Source organism: Bos indicus x Bos taurus, chromosome 24, assembly GCF_003369695.1.
Source record: "Bos indicus x Bos taurus breed Angus x Brahman F1 hybrid chromosome 24, Bos_hybrid_MaternalHap_v2.0, whole genome shotgun sequence".
Taxonomy (NCBI): domain Eukaryota; kingdom Metazoa; phylum Chordata; class Mammalia; order Artiodactyla; family Bovidae; genus Bos; species Bos indicus x Bos taurus.
Genome location: NC_040099.1, coordinates 58,736,563 through 58,753,309, shown reverse-complemented (window position 1 = coordinate 58,753,309; position 16,747 = coordinate 58,736,563). Strand labels below are relative to the sequence as shown.

General features: G+C 50.4%; 1 protein-coding gene across 1 annotated transcript in view; it reads left to right on the top strand.

The window, feature by feature from the left end:
• The first annotated feature begins 280 nt into the window (after positions 1-280).
• Positions 281-16,747, top strand: part of CCBE1 (collagen and calcium binding EGF domains 1) — a 227,843-nt gene continuing 211,376 nt past the window's right edge. Inside the window, exons 1-2 of the mRNA XM_027525909.1 lie at positions 281-427; positions 867-947. Of these exons, the coding sequence (XP_027381710.1) occupies positions 297-427; positions 867-947 (212 nt within the window). The 5' untranslated portion in view covers positions 281-296. The remainder of the gene's footprint in view (positions 428-866; positions 948-16,747) is intronic.

The window sequence follows — 16,747 nt, the reverse complement described above, 5'->3', positions numbered from 1 at the left end:
GGCGCCGCCCAGAGCCGAGCGGAGCGCATCCGTCTGTCCGGCGTGAGCCTCGGAAGCGACACTGCCCGGACCCCGCGGGCCCCGCGTCCCAGCCCCGCGGCCCGGCTGGAGCCCCTGCGCCCCAGCCCCGAGCCCGACCTCCCAGCCGTCCGGAGCTCCGCAGCGCGCAGGTGGCTCCGACTCCCCCGGCCTCGGGCGCCCCCCGCCGGGGACAGGCAGGCGGCGGCGCGCGCGGAGGAGCCGGGCGCAGGGCTGGAGAGGCGGCCAGCGCCGCCAAGAAGACGCGAGCGTCCCCGATGGTGCCGCCGCCTCCGAACCGGGCAGGGGCGGCGAGGGACCGGCTGGGCAGGAGCCTGGGTCTGCTGCTGCTACTCCTGGCGCTGGGACACGCGTGGAGCTACCGCGAGGAGCCGGGGGACGGCGACAGGTTCGTGCTGCGGGTCCCTGCTGCGTGCGCTCCCGGCTCTCGGGGCGCAGGCGGTACCCTCTCCCCATCCCATCCTGCCGGTGCTCCGCGCGCTCTCGGTTTCCCCCGGCGCTCACCCCTCCTGGGTGAAGGAAAGCTTCGTAAACTCCGGGGTAGGCGGCTCCTCCGCGCGCACACCCCGGGCTCCGGTGGGGCTCGGGGCTCGGTGACACCGCGCGCCGCCCTTCTGCCGCCGTCAGTGTCCCGCTTCTGCACCTCTTCTTTTTCTTGCGGGCCGGGTTCGCTGCGTGGGACCCTCGCCGGGCCCGGACTTCGGGGTCCTCCCCGCGTCCGCGCTCGGGGACCGGAGCCGCCTCGGCGCGCGGGACGCGGATGCCCGGCGCGTATTGCCGGCCGCTCTCGCGCGGAGCGGCCAACCAAGTTCCCCTAACTTTTTCAGAGAAGTCTGCTCGGAAAACAACATCGCCACGACCAAGTATCCGTGTCTGAAGCCTTCGGGGGAGCTCACCACGTGCTTCAGGTAAGCCCCGGGGCTCGGCTGACCCGGCTGGCGCGCGCCCGGGCTGGTCGGGGAGGCGGCGCCCGCAGGAGGGGCCTGGAGGCGCGCTCGGTCACCGCGCGGCCACCGGTGGGGTGCTCCGTCCTCTCTGGTGCAAACTTTTTTTTTCTTGTGTGTGTGGTTTCTGAGCCAGAGCAACCACGGGCAACTGAGTGTCCGCACCTGGAGTTTCTGCTCTCAGAAGCCGAGGGCGGTGGTTTTCCGCTCCCCTGCATGCTGGCGTGGTGGTTGGAGAAAAGGTTGCCAGTTTCATGAAGAAAGGGGATGGGACTGTGGGGTAAGCGGTGCCGCATAGCGAGGCATAGCCAAGATGAGTGGTTGCGCTTGTGTTTTGTTTTGAACATATAAAGTCAACAAGGAAATCCTTAGTCCTTGGCTCTCTGTTGACCTTCTGCCGGGACAGAGTGTAACTTTATCACGGCCTCTGGGCGGGCGGTGGATAAGGTTGTTCCGTACAAGCCAAAAGCGTCAAGATCGTTGAGTCACGGAAGAGGATCCTCTTCCTGAAAATTCGGTCCGCAGATCACCTGGGTGCTTGTTAAAAGCAAATGTGATGAGAGCCAGGGCGTCTGATAGGAAAACTGCCCCAGGCCGTTGTGAGGTAAATCAGTGTTCCCTGCGTACCGCTCTCTGAACGTGAGGGGCGGTTCGTTGTCACCATAGGTGACCACGGGCACTGTCCCTGTGCCTTTACCAGGAGGAGGCACGCACCCATAAAGACTTGTGAGTTGCCTGCGTTTTAAAGGCATAGTGTTCGAGGTCCAGGGATCACACACTCCCAGCAGACTCCATCTCCGGGAATCCTGCACTGTCTAGGTGCCAGAATCAATCCTGGGCAGTACAGGATAACAAGGTAATCCTCAAAAGTGAACTTGAAAGAGACAGACGTCGCCCTAATGATGTGGTAGCAGATGACTCCTCATGGTCTCAGCTGCAAAAAGCTGCATATGCTTTAAGGCCCAGGTGTGGGTGGTGTCAGGGCTGGTCAGTTTAGAGGTACAAAAGCACCACCGGCCACATCACAGACCACACTTTAGAAATCTGTTGGCAACAGCTTGACAGTGATCACTTCAGGGAGGCAACAGTCCTGTGAATCCCTGGGAAGGGATTCTCTGAGCCATGGGCGGTAAACACTGAACAGAAATGAGTTAGTAGGGAGGACTGGAGTGTGGTTCAGTTGGCAGGTAAAGTCTTGGAGAAGTTAACAGGGTAAGCGAGGTCTGCCCAGCCAGGGACCTGAGCTGTTGGCGGCGGCTTCAGGATTCTGCCTGGCTCCAGCCCTGTGTTTCATCCACACTGTTTCTTAGGATGCATTTCCTCCCTATCACCACAGCATAAAACCTTGATTTAACATGGACCGTGTCCCTGAGATGGTTTGCTCATTATTTGGTCCCTGAAAGTCAGACTGCCCATAAGTCAATGACAGTTACAGAATGCATGTCCAATTTTCAGAAACCATGAGTGCCTGATTAGCCTTCTAAGCTGATTTCATTCGTTACGCTGTTACTATCACTTCCACACTGCTCCCCTCGCCAAACTTTGAAAAACAGTGCAGTGTTTTTTCCTACACTGAGACTCTTACAGCAGACATGAGCAGTGTCTTGATGTGTTTTCATTAATGGCTACTCAAACGGCTTATAAGAGCTAACAAAAAGGATATCTTCCTAGGAGAAAAGAGCTTGGAGGGATGGGAGGATGTTTTCAGCTGGAGAAAAAGGTCCCTGTGAATATTGTCTCTCTGGTTTTCCTCTCAGAGTTCTAAGTGTACTTCACTGACTTCACACAACTTCCATCGTTCAGTAACTCCCTGGAGACAGTCAGTGGAAGCTGCTGTCCCTGTTTTGAACCCCGAGGACGGAGGGATGCTGTGTACTGATTGGTTTGTGAATCCTGTCGTCTTGGCCCTGGAGACCCTTGCTCCTCCCGGTGTGGTCTGGAAATTGGCACAGGCGTCATCTGGGAGCTCGTATTGTCTTGGGGCCCTGCCCAGCCCTCCTGCTCCAGAACTTGCATGTTAATGAGATGTGCATTAAGGCTTGAGGGGCTGCCATGGACACTAGTGTCTCAATGGGAGTCACGGTGCAGTCCCATTTGGACAGGTCCTCAGGAGCCCAGAGGCCTCCACAGTTGAGTGGGTAGTTGGTCCTTCTACCACAATGACATAAAACCAGAGAAAGAGCCAGCCTTCCAGGAAGCTGGACTCATTAACTGTTGGATGACCCTTAATTAAGCTGAGGGAAGCGTGTCTGACTGCATAGAACCCCAGTTTTAACAGAAGTCTCTTGTGAAAGGATTTTTGCACAAGAGAATGAGTCCCAGAAGTCACTCCTAAATTGTAGAAAGTGATTATTTTTTAAACACTGACTTTTGAAAAATCATTGGCATGGAGGATGAGTTTAATATTAAATAAGTAAACGAATTTGGTAGATGTGAGTTATAAATCTGATCTACCATTATTCCTGAAAGTATATGGAGACTTAAGTATCATAATATGGGAAAGAGAATGATGGGAAGGGAATGTTTGTCCCGGACCCTACCACTACCTGTGAACAGCTGTTTTCCATGGTTTTACCTAAGCGGCATCTTTCCACTTTAACCTTATATTAGATGACAGCTGGAGGATTTACTGTATGTTCAGCACAGTCCTATGCACTTTATGTACATATAGCTCTGATGCTCAAAGCCACTCTGTAGCATGTGGGTGTCTGTTGTACAGAGGGAACTGAAGCTCTGGGCTTTAGTCCACTTGCCCAGAGTCGCAAAGTTAACACACGTGAGAGCCCAGGTTTGTCTGACTTCAAAGCCTGGGCCCTTTCATCATCCTGGAGGTGTCTACAGAGGAGCCTGAAATTCCAGATCTGGGATCTAAGTAAGGGAGACTATAAATTTAAATAGATACAAACTCAAGCAGTTGGTAATGCCAGCATCCACTGTGACCACGGTGGTTTTCTGAGTTACCATTGCCCTTGATCTGTCTCAAACAATTGACTTTATATTATCATTATACACAGAATTGGTTCATGCATGGAGAGCTTTCCTTCCTTGTAGGATTTCTTTCATCTTAATCACAGTTTCTGTCTCTAGAGACTCTACCCCATTGTGCTTTGAGCCAAGTCCCTGAAGTTGATGAAATTCTGAATGAATGCCTTTGGCAGCTTAAAGGACACATTCACTCAGTGTTATAGTCTGACATACGGCAGAGCATATCTTTTACCAGCAGTTAAGATTTCACAGTTCGTGTGACTTATCTAGGCTCTAAATTTATTCTACCCAAGCACATAAAGTTATCATGGTATTTACCCCCTTGTGGCTATTAGTTTTTTCCTGCTCCCAAACCATGTAATTTTTAAACAAAATGTTTGGGTTTACTTTTTGTTATTTAATTGCTAAGTCATGTCTGACTCTTCACTCCATAGCCCTTCAGGCTCTCTGTCCACAGGATTTACCAGGCAAGAATACCGGAGTGGGTTGCCTTCACCTTCTCTAGGGGATCTTCCTGGAACAGGGCTCAAACCTGGGTCTCCTGCATTGGCAGGTGGATTATTTTTACAGCTGAACCATTGGGTCTCATCAGTAAAATGACATGTTAAAGGCTTTTTTAAAACCAGAAAATACATTTGAGTGTGGGAAACATTAAGACATCAACCTGAGTCTGTATCCAATAAGCATGCTAGTTAACACTTTGGATACATGAGCCGATTAAGGATTTGAGCATCTAATATGTGCTTAAAATAGTCCTAGAAAACACATAAGCAGTCTCTGCTCAAGTTTTCCAGAATTGATTTTTCGACCAAGGGTTCTAACTGTAACCAATATACAGCATATGTGACTGAGTTCAAAGTTGCGTAGTTTAGATTATCAGTGATGGGGGAAGAGATTAGAAGCAGCTAGGAATGGCTTTATGGACTTGGTTGTTTTTAAGTGATTTTTTTTAAACAGAAGGGTTTCTGTTTAAGTTGCATTAGCTCTGATCCTCAGCTTTGTGGCTCACAGACCTCCAGTGGGGGCCCTCAGCTCTATTAGTCCCGTCAGTGGTGTCTCATTAGGGTCACGTTCCCGTGGGAAATAATGACACTGGGATGCAAAAACTCCCACTTCAAGATAATGCAGTAGCATTGCCAAATCCTGTTAGATTATGGAAGTTAACGTGACATTTCTGCAAATGTGTTTACTTGGAAATTGGAGAGCAAGAAGGTCGCTTAATTAGAGCAGCAGTACCAGACAGAGAGCCCAGGACTCTAGCTAAGTCTCCATTGGAGGCAAGGCTGGAGAATATCCTCTCTGCCAAGTCCCTGAGTTCCTACATAGGGCTTTGATTGTGTCAAACATGCATAGGATAAAAACCCTATGCCCCGGTTTGAATTCAGGCTCTACCGCTTGTTCTATAACCTTGAACATTCCTCAGTCTCTGTTTTCGTGTTCTCCTTGGAATACGTGAGGACCGTGTTAGTACTGGAGTGACAGGGTTACAGGGAAGATGAACTGGTGCACGCAGGAAGCCCTCGATGGACACCGCCCCTCGGGCTCACTGCTTGTGTCTCCCCTCATCCTGCGTCCTGAGCGCATGTACTTTGTGCTCCATGGACATCTGCTGAGTTTTGAACTTGACAGTCGAAATTTTTGAAAAAGCAAATTCAGACCGTAGCCAGGAACCCTGAGAGTGTTTATACAGCAGTCACACGTCAGCTGTTTTTAGATGCTTTTCCAAATGTAGGCTAGCCCAGAAATCTAGCGCCTTGGGAAAATTATAAAAAGGGTGTCTTTTGCTTCCTCCCTCCTACCTGACTGCACGATGTCCTCAATTCGTGTAACTATAAAAGCAGGCGGCAGGCGTAGCTACCCCCGTTTTAGAGGCGCGTAGAGGGTTGCTGTCTGTCCAGGGTCATGAAGGGACTTACTGGCAGAGACTGGCAGTCAGGTCCTCAGCCCATTTCTGGTCTCTGCCTTCTGCCTCCCATCCTGTGGCCAGCATAGCTCAGGACCGGCTCCGAGGGTGGCCCTGAGTAACTGTTGGAAAGAGCATTGTATCTTTCTGATGACCATCCGTATTCTTACCATGAGGAGGAGGCGGTCCCAGTGTCTCGGAGGACAGAGCAGGGGACAGCTGGGCGTGGCTTCGTGCCAAGCTGCCCAAATCGCGGATGTGTTGGAGGGAGCCTCTTGTTCCCGCTGGATGGTTAGCTTGTGAAGCCCCTGAATCATCTGTCCTCTCATCCACGACTGTGGCCTCAGATGCTAGTCCTCTGCCTGGACGGAGTCCACGCGCATTGTCTGCATGCGCACGAGTGGACGAATGTTAATGTTACCAGTAAGCAAAGAAATGTGATCTGTCTTTTAGGTCTTCCCAGAACTTCTGTTGCTATCAGAGTATGTCTCCTTTTCTAGCTTTTTTTTTTTTTTTCCTTCTAGAAACCAGATTACTTGCCCCTCTGAGATGCTGCTGTTGTTTGCATGAGTTCCCACCTTGACCTGCTTCACTTGAGTTGCAGATGTGTTATGGGAGCTGACTCGGGCAGGCCTAGCTCACTCCGTGAGCTTGTTACTTTAAATAATAGCTGAAGAGGACGTGCGCAGTTCCACTTGGTATGATGCCCCGTGGACGCTGGCTTGGAAGCGGTGCTGGGTCACAGCTTTAAAGGGGATCTCCCTCCCTCCCACACCCTGTTATTTAGCTTGAGCAGGTGTCCGGGGCAGGGAGGAGGCATGGTGGGGGATGTTGGCCCAGGCAAGGTTCTCTCACTTTTCACTCATTCTGTATGGATCAAGACAAAACGATAGGAAACAATGGACCAGTGAACTGACCACGAAAGGCCTTGCAGTCACCGGTGTCCTTTGGGACCAGGTCCAGGTGCTACTCATTGTCCCCAGAGTTGTCGATGCCTGACTTTCTACATTCACTTCACTTCCTCTTGTCTAAGTGAAGCTGGGAGGTGGGTGCACCTGGAAAAAGCAAGTACTCTTTCTTCTAGAGCACCCTGTCTTCTCGGGTGGTACTTTGCCTTTCAGTCAGCGGTTTAAGTGTCAGCCATGCAGCTTCTGCAAATTTCACTACCCTCCTGCGTGATGGGACCTGCGCCACTTTGGAGCATTAGAGGAGCTGCGGATTCAGGCCACAGCGGAGTAGCTGAAGAACCAAGGTCTCTGCAGTCTGTTTGCTTTTGTTTGTTTGTTTATTGCTTTTTATTTGGAGGATGAAAGATAATCAGCTGTACCACCTGCAGCTTCTCTCCTGCCAAGCCAGGTTCTTTTCCTTAAAGTCATTTACCAGTTTCAAAGTTTTACCAACAATTTCGTTCACTTATTCAGAGGTTACTATGTGCCAAGCACTTCAAATATGTATGTGGTATATAAACAGGAGTTGTTTTTACTCTGAAAAAAAAAAATATGTGAATAAGGCAGGAAAAAATACCCCAAAATCTCTGCCCTCATGGAATGCATGGATTTTCATTCCATTTATTTTTCAGTAAAGGGATTTCGAGCCAAAGATGTCCTTGGGGACGTTTATAAGATGATTATCTTTGGCACACAACCGATGTCACATTTGGGGAGCTAAAAGCTTAATTTCCTGTGGCCCAGCTGTATCCTTTCAGCAAGAGAAGCCCCGCAGCTCCAGGCCAGGGACCCGAGAAGCTGGGGATAGTAGTAACTAATGCGTTTTTTTTTCCTGCTAGCAGGACGCTAGCACGTGCCACAAGCCCCTTGCTTCTAAGAATTGCTGGAATGTAAAGCATTACGAAGAGAAAGTGAATTCTCTGGCCGTGTCCTGCGAGGCAGCATAGAACTGACCACCTAGGAACAGATAGCTCGTAGGGACCCAGTTCACCTCAGCAGGGTCGCCCCACGCTTCCTGGCAGTGACTTTAAGCAGAGTGTCACGAGAAGGCAAACCCCTCCTGCTTCCCTGACTCTCCAAATAATACAGCCCAGGTCTGTGTTCATAAATGTTTCTAAACCTTCTGGACAGTCTGTTTTCAGCCTATAGAGGACAGAGCCATGTTACGTCTACATATTTAATTTCAAGCAAAGGACAGGCTTCCCTGGTGGCTCATGGTAAAGAATCCACCTGCAATGCAGGAGTCGCAGGTTCGATCCCTGGGTGGGGAAGATCCCCTGGAGAAGGAGATGGCAACCCACCCGAGTATTCTTGCCTGGAGAATCCAATGGACAGAGGAGCCTGGCAGGCTGCAGTTCACGGGGTTGAAGAGAGTTGGACACGACTTAGCGACTGAACCACACCACCAAGCAGAGGACATCTTTCCAGCTTCAGGGTGTGATCCGTGTGAGTCAAAAGCAGGCGTCAAGAGTCTGGAAGGGCGGATATGCTGCCTCCTTGTTCGGGGTGCTAGAATGTGAACTAGGTCATCTTTCTGTGCCCTTTGTGATTTCAGAGACTTGAACCACATCCATTCTAGGCTTATCAGTTCTCCGCCTTTACACCACGTGCCCACTACTCTGGGAGTTTCCCTGGCATTCGCCCCTGCTGGAGTGAGGCCCTCATTCATAGTCTTCTGGGAATGGCAGGGGCATCTGCTAGCCCAGTGGCTGCTTCTGCTGCTGCTGCACAGAACTGGCGGGAAGCCGGAGGGCCCTCGGCACTGGGATCTGGCTCTGGAAATTTGGTATAAAGCAGGGATTGGTCTTTATGCAACCCACGATCTAAGAATATTTTTTACCTTTTTTTAAAGAATAAATTCTGGCCGTGCTGGATCCTCACTGCCGCGAGGGCTTCCTCTAGTTGCGGTGAGCGGGGCTCCTCTCTGGTTGAGATGGGCGGGCTTCCCCCGCGGCGGCTTCTCTGGTTGCCGAGTGCGGGCTCTGGGCACGTGGGCTCAGCAGTGGCCGTGCGGACTCGGTAGTTGCCGGGCAGCAGCTTAGTGTCATCCTGGCAGGGAGTCTTCCCGGACCAGGGTTTGAACCCATGTCCCCTGCGTTGGCAGGCGGAGGATTCTTAACCAGTGGACCACTCAGGAAATCCCTTATGTTTTTGAAAGGGTTAAAGTAAGCAACAGACCTTACTTAGCCACCAATCTCAGTTATTTACCATCTGGCCCTTCTCCAGGAAAAGTCTGCCAACTTCTGAAGAGCCATCTTAACGTGAAGATGGGAGTGGGCTTTTCCATTCGAATGTGACCTCGTCCACGGGTCTGAGTCCTCAAGAAGGTCATATTGGGGACGTTGAGTCAGCTTCATCTTTGGGGCCTGCACTTTTGTGTGGCTGTATTTTATTGTATCTGGTCTCTGGCCCGAGCGGTTTCGATTGTGACTTGGTTTCCTGATCTTGAGGAATCATAGCTGTTGTTGAGCTGGAACTTTATTTCCAGTCATCTTCCCTTAAATGATTCTCCGAGTGAATGTGACTTGTCAGAAGCTGGTTTTACTGCAAGTAGTTAAGCTAACTTACTGCTGCTTGTCTACGTGTTCCCAAGCCTGGCCTTCCTCTGCCAACTGAGTAATCCCAGGGTTGCCTTGGCGGATGGCCCACCATTCCTAATTCCATACTTTGCTGATTCCCAACTTGCATATTCATCATCACATGCTTTGACTCAGACCCAGCTCTCCATAAACTTGTGAGCTTTGAATTTCTACTGTGGAAAATTGCACATTCAAAAATCAAATGATAGTGTGTATATTTGGGTGAGGGACACACATCTAGAGGAACCTGGAGGAGGAGTCATTTTCACCGATGAGTACCCTCAGTCACAGTTGAAACATCCCACTTTTCCTTTTATGGCTGAAAAGTATCATGGCATGGCTCAGTTGCACTGTGCACATTGGTAATTAAACTGTTGAACTTAAACTCTGAACTGCCTTTTAATAGTGCCACGCCTTTGATTCCATAAAGATCACGGAGACGCCTAGAGTGTGATGCCTTTGGACGCTGAGTGTGGGGGAAGAAGGAAAGAACTATTGAAAGGGAACATTCTGAGGAGAGGGGAGCAGGCCGCATGGTGTTTTGGAGAAAGGGAAGGAGGAAGATGTTGGCATGCGCCACCTGATGTGTTAGGAAAGTAAAAAGTGCTGTGGGCGGAGGAAAGGAGAGAGATCCAGGCACAAATGCTTGATAAGGGGAGCATCCTGTGGAGACCACGCCAGGTGAGAAAAAGCTGTTTCTAAGACGCCGCACGCAGTGGTGCAGAGGGCTCAGGGCACTTTCCAGTGTGATAAAAACAGTGTGTCCTGATTGTGCTGGTGGTTACACAGCTGCATACGTTTGTCAGAACTCCTCAAATTTGCACTTAAAATAGATGAATCTAATCTGATATAATTATGCCTCAATAAGGGCTTCCCAGCTGGCTCAGTGGTGATGAGTCCACCTGCCAATGCAGGAGACCTGGTTCCATCCCTGGGTTGGGAAGATCCCCTGGAGGAAGGCATGGCAACCCACTCCAGTATTCTTGCCTGGAGAATCCCATGGACAGAGGAGCCTGACGGACTACCAGTTCATGGGGTCGCAAAAAGAGTTGGACACGACTTGGTGACTAAACAACAATTTCTCAAAACGAATTTTTATGTGTTTACTTGAAAGGTTAGTTTCCATGACATTGGGTTTTTCCTATACACCAAATAGCTAAATAAGTTATATTTTTTAGTCACTGAAAAAGTTTCGGTCAAAGTCATGTGGGAGCCTGTGACCTTGGTAACCAGCCGTTTTAACTGACTCAGCTGAACAGAGGTTAAATGAAAGGCAAGCTAAGTTTGTGAGGGTCGACAGATTGACGAATGCAGTTTCCATAGCGTCCTGCTTGTGTTCAGCAAGATTCGTTCTGAGGCTGGAGCCTGTCTAAGAGGCGGCGTGGGGACCAGGCCACGACTTTCCTTCCAGCTGTCCCTTTTCTCTGCTTCCACTTGGCATCACTTGCGGTAACGTGTCCATGTTTCACTTTGGAATTTCCCTCTAGTGAAATGGCTCACAGCTTTTGTGGTGAAAAATTGCAAGGCAGAGAGGAGGTTGGCTTCCTGGGAGGCCAGAAAGACCACAAGACTGCTCATTGGAGGCAAGGTCATTGCAAAAAAAAAAAAAAAAGGCACTGGAATTTACTTCTGGAAGATTCTGAAAGGTTAGAGGAATCTATCGGAGAAGGCGATGACACCCCACTCCAGTACTCTTGCCTGGAAAACCCCATGGATGGAGGAGCCTGGTGGGCTGCAGTCCATGGGGTCGCTAAGAGTCGGACATAACTGAGTGACTTCACTTTCACTTTTCACTTTCATCCATTGGAGAAGGAAATGGCAGCCCACTCCACTGTTCTTGCCTGGAGAATCCCAGGGATGGCGGAGCCTGGTGGACTGCCCTCTACGGGGTCTCACAGAGTCGGACACGACTGAAGTGACTTAGCAGCAGCAACAGAGGAATCTAGAATGCAACATCCATGAGGTTTTATCTCTGAGAAAGTTTGGCTGAAAGATTTTAATTCTGTAAAAAGCAATGTTAATATTCTGTCAGTTTTCTGGAAAATCACTCTTGCCCATCGGCTGGGAGGACATAGGGAGAGAGAAGTATGGAGCTGTGTATAAAATCTACGTGGGGGTCACTTAATCAGGCGACCTTTTCTATCTGCCTGGAATCCAGCTGAGAGGAGGGGAGAGGAAGCAGAGGGTGGGTCTGGGGGAGATTTGGATAGAAAACCAGAGATCAGAGAAACGACAGCCTGTTTCTCACCAAAGGCTCACTGTCAGAAACTAGCTTGTTGTCCTGTGAACCCTCTCTCAAGTCCCAGGGCAGGTGCGTGGCAGAGCCGGGGTTCTAAACCAGACAGTCTGACTCCACTGGACACTTCTGGAAGGCCTGACAGTTACGGTTACCTTGCCTTCTGCCAGCCTCGATTTAAGAGGCACGTAGACCAGGGAAGAGGAAGCTAGAGGTAAGAAAGTCAGTCCTGCTGGTGACACCGTAAGTCGGACGCATCGTCAAAAGTAGACGCGTGAACCAGCACCCGTCTCCCCTCTCCCCTGACCGTGTTAGTTTGCCAGGAACGTCTAGGCAAACTGCCATAGACGGGGAGGCTTCCACAAGAGGTTCTCTTGCAGCTCTGGAGGTGGGAGGGCTGGGATGGGTCTGGTGGCAGGGCTGATCCCTCCCAAGCCCTCTCCCTGGCTTGCAGATGGCTCTCCGGTGTGTTCACACGGCTCCCTCTGATCTTGTCTGTCCTGGTCTTTGTCTTATAGGGACACTAGGTCCCACTGCATCACGGCCCGTTCTCACGTCTCATTTTAACTCAGTGGCCTGTTTAAAGCTGAAGCTCTGGTCTCTAAACAGTCATGTTCTCTGGTACTGGAGTTAGGACTCCAAGGTCTAAGTTTGGAAGGACACAGTTCAGCCCTTCACATCCCAGGGCCAGGTAATGAAGGGGATGCTTTCATGCACACTGATTTCCATGGGCATGACTGTCCACCATGGTGGTCCTGAGTTATCCAGTGAAGTTAAAGTGCCTTCAGCGATGCCATTCAGGAAGGAAAAGGACTAAGCTGTAACACCGTTAGAGGTGACCTCTCTCGTGGTACCTCTTTCTCTAGCCAAATGTTGGAGGCTCTGATCTGTTCTAACTCCCCGCATCGAGACATCATTATTATAATGGTGAGGCCCTACCCCAAGGCCTACTGAATCCAAATCTGTCTTTTAACAGGTCCCTTGGTGTTTCCTGGACTTTCTGGGCGGCACAATGGTAAAGAACCTACCTGCTAAGGCAAAAGACGCCAGAGCCTCCAGTTTGATCCCTGGGTTGGGAAGATCTCCTGGAGGAGGAGGGCGTGGCAACCCACTGCAGTATGCTTGCCTGGGGAATCCGTGGACAGAGGAGCCTGGGGGGCTACAGTCCCTGGCGTCGAAATAGAGTTGGACGGGACTTGGCGACTAAACAGCCATCACAGGTGTTTCTGACGCACGTTAGACTGAGAAGTGCGTCCTGAGGGTCACCGTGCTGCTCCAGGGCCCCCTTCCTCTCACTGTCTGTCCTTTGCTTCCTACATGCAAAGCGCTGCCTGTGGCTGAACAGCCTAGACTGCACGTGGAAATCACCTCATGAGCTTAAAAAGTAATCCCGCTGTCCAGATAGCACCCTAGACCAGTTGCTTCAAACTCCAGAGATGGGTGTCAGGCACTGGGAATTTTTTTAAAATTTACTTTTAGTTGAAGGATAATTGCTTTACAATGTCCTGTTGGTTTCTGCCATACATGAATCAGCCCTAGGTGTACATGTGTCCCCTCCCTCTGGGCCCGCCACCCCATCCCACCCCCTGGGTTCTCACAGGGCCCGGTCTGAGCTCCCTGAGTCATTCAGCAGACTCCTACTGACTGACTGTTCCACGTATGGCGGGTACCTGTTTCCAGGCCGCGCTCTCCATTCGTCCCGTCCTCTCCTCCCCCCTCCCCTCCCGTGTCGGTAAGTCTGTTCTCCGTGCCTGCGTCTCCACTGCTGCCCTGCGAATCGGTTCATCGTACCATCTTTCTAGAGTCCATATATGGCTCCAGACGTTTCTGAAGCTCTTCGTATGAGTCCATCGTGCAGCCAAGGTTGAAAACCTGGGGCGACAGAGAGCCAAAGGGCACGGGCTGCCTGGCTCTCTGCCCCGGGAGAAGCGGCCCCGCCCCCCCTTCTGTGGCCTCTGGGCCCGATCCTTTCGTCCTGCACGGTCACGGCAGGCCCGTGTCCCTCAGCGGGGACGTTTGCCCCTAAAGCTGGTGTCGGTGCCTGGCACCCCCTGTCTCTTCTGCACGTCTCGCTTTCACCTCCTGCCGTTGCCTGTCTCCTCTGAGTCGGTGGTTTCCAGGGGCGTTCAGGCAAGCGATGACGTGGCTGGGGTGGATCAAGAAGGGTGGCCCGTTCCTTGTAAGCTTGGTGTTTCGTAAGCTGATCAGCCCTAAATCCAGGAATTCCATCGTTCCTCATTTCCTCTCGCGGCCTCTCAGCTTGGTGTCTGCACCTACTTAGTAACCTTTGTCGCATTTTGTTAAAAAAAAAAAATTTTTTTGTGGCTCTATATGAACCTTCTCCCAAGATACGAACATAGCTCTTCATATTATACATGAACACTTCTCACTATTGAGCTGTGCTTTTCTTTCCTTGTAAGAAACGCTGTTTTTTTCCACGTCGTGTGATAGGGAGTCTGTGTGCTGGCAGGTTCTTTTCCCGTTCCCTTTTTGTGTTGCTCTTCAACTCCTCAGGCCTCCCCCCCGAAAACTGAAGGCGCTTCTCAACCGCCAGCTGACACAAGCTTTTTATAGCTTTGCATTAACTCTAGCAAAACAAAACTATGAGCTTTGCGGTTTGGTTGTGTAGTTATCACCTAAGCCCTGTTTTTACCTTATGGCCTTAAACCAGGCAGTCCCCAAACAGGTCCACGTGGAATGCAGCGTTACATACAGTTACATCTTTTTTGGGTAGCATGGCAATCCTGCTGTTAAATCATAGAAATAGAAGTTACTATACATTAAGAAAGGAAAGGTAATTGCATATCCTGGGTAGATGTGCTCTTGAGGTTCCTAATAATGGATTTCTTTGAATTGGAGGCTGGCGAGACATAAAGCGTTCATAAATGACCTGAGTCCTTAACCACTGTCCCGAGTCTGACAGTGTGATGAGTGTGGCACTCTGTTAGAAAGGATACGATCGGGGTGGAGACGGAAAACCTTAGGAGGAAGTGTGAAAGGAGCCTAACAATTTATGAGCCACTCCTGCCGTCCCCGCTGTCTTCAGGTCCTTTCCCAGAGACCCCTGGGTTTGGGAAACACATTTCCAGGTGTTCGCACGCATGAACGTCACCATCTGTGAAGGGCATCTTGAGGTCTGGGACAATGGATGTTCAAGGCTGGATGCTCTGGTCTGATGGCCCTGGCAGTCCGGCTGCCCTCCTGCTGACCACACCCTGCTGCCCTGGGGCAGGGGAAGATTGAGGTCTCGGCACACCTGGAGCCCTTTCTGGACCGTGGGGGTGTGTGTGTATCTGTCTGTCTGTGTGTACGTATGTATATGGGGATGCTCCAGTGTAGACCACTCCCCTTACAGCTCTTGGCCATCAACCTCTGTTTGTTCCTCCGAATCCTGCCTCTCCAGTGAATCCTTCCTTGGCTTTTTAAAAATTTTATGTATTTTTTAATTGAGGGATGATTGCTTTACAGAATTTTGTTGTTTTCTGACAAGCTCAGCAGGACTCAGCCGTAGGTGTACATGTGTCCCTCCCTCTGGAACCTCCCTCCCCATCCCACCGCTCTAGGTTGGTCCGGAGCCCCTGTTTGAGCCTTGGCTGTCTTTAACAGCAGTTTCTGCTGTCTGTCCTTTAAAACAGTGACTTGCATCATCTGAGGACATTTATTCACCCCTTAGCTTACGCACAGCTTGACTCTGGATCGTCCTGACACACTCGGTTATGTGCTCATGTGGGTACCATCGATGTGGTGGAAGTCTTCGTTTGGTGCAGCCCAGGGTGCTGTGGGGACCACATTAAACTCCTTGTACCTGAAGAGATGAAGGTTTCATCCATGCTCCTTAGGACTTTCCACCTGAGGGGCTTGACTCCCAGGGGAAATTGACATCATGATGATGAGCGGAATACACCTTTTTAAGACTTGTGTAAAGGAAGAATAGTTACCACAAAGGGGCACAAGAAAGAGGTAATTGTCTTTTTCTTTTAACTTTACCTTTTGATATGATAGCAATACTTGCTCTTGACGTGTTTTACATCATGAATGACTTGGAACGGGAGATCCTGAATAATCTTGCCACTTCAGGGACTGGAGTGTGTTTTCCTGGTCTTTTCTGTGCCTTTACTAACGAACATACTCATAGTTGTTACTCATAGAAATGGGTTGGTTCTGCGATTGCTTTTTTCAAGTAACAATAGGTAAAGAACACTTATCATAACATGGGATGGTGATTCATTTTTACAGCGTGATGTTCCATTGTATGGATGCATCACAATTCATCTCTGCACTGGAGAGCTCTTTATAAAGCAGTTAGCAGAAGCTGAGGGTTTCGGTGGGTTCATTTAAGATGCAGATGTCAAATATATCACGTTTTACCTAAACTAATCAGCAGAGAAGAATCTAGAGTCAGCAGATAGAGTTTTGGTCTGGAACCTGCAGGATGTAGCCTCTAGTGAATGGCCCTGGCACTGTCATCCTGGGGCGTGTGGCCGGGGGTCCCCGTAACCCCCTGACTCTGGTCCTTACTGTGGGAGGGTGGGGCTCTGATCTGGTTCCTTCCAGGTCTGGGGTCTGTGACTGATTACTCCCTGCCCCGCAGGGAGCAGAGCGAACAGAAGCCAGCTTCGTTTACAGAGCAGGGGGTTTGCTTGACACGAGGAAGGCCATCGTGAAGTGTAGCTACTGTGGGGCAGTCTGGATTCTTATCTCTCACCAGCCTGAGAAGCAGGATAGCCATCTATGAGCTGTCGGTTCTAAAACGCCTTGGGTAGTTTTTCTTACTCTCTGTATGTGTGTGCGCTCAGTCGTGTCCGACTCTTTGTGACCCCATGGACTATAGCCCACCAGGCTCCTCTGTCCATGGCATTTCCCAGGCCAGAATCCTGGAGTGCGTTGCTATTTCCTTCTCCAGGGGATCTTCCGGATCCAAGGATCAAACTCGCATCTCTTGGTATCACCTGCATTGGCAGGTAGATTCTTGACCACTGGCGCCACCTGAGAAGCTCTAGTTATTTATTTAAAGAGAAAAGAAATATTTTTTTACTTGCCAAGCATATACTGTTGAAAGCGCCCTTCTCTTTGCTGCAAGCACATGCTGCGTGAGCCGGGGGGACCGTCACAGT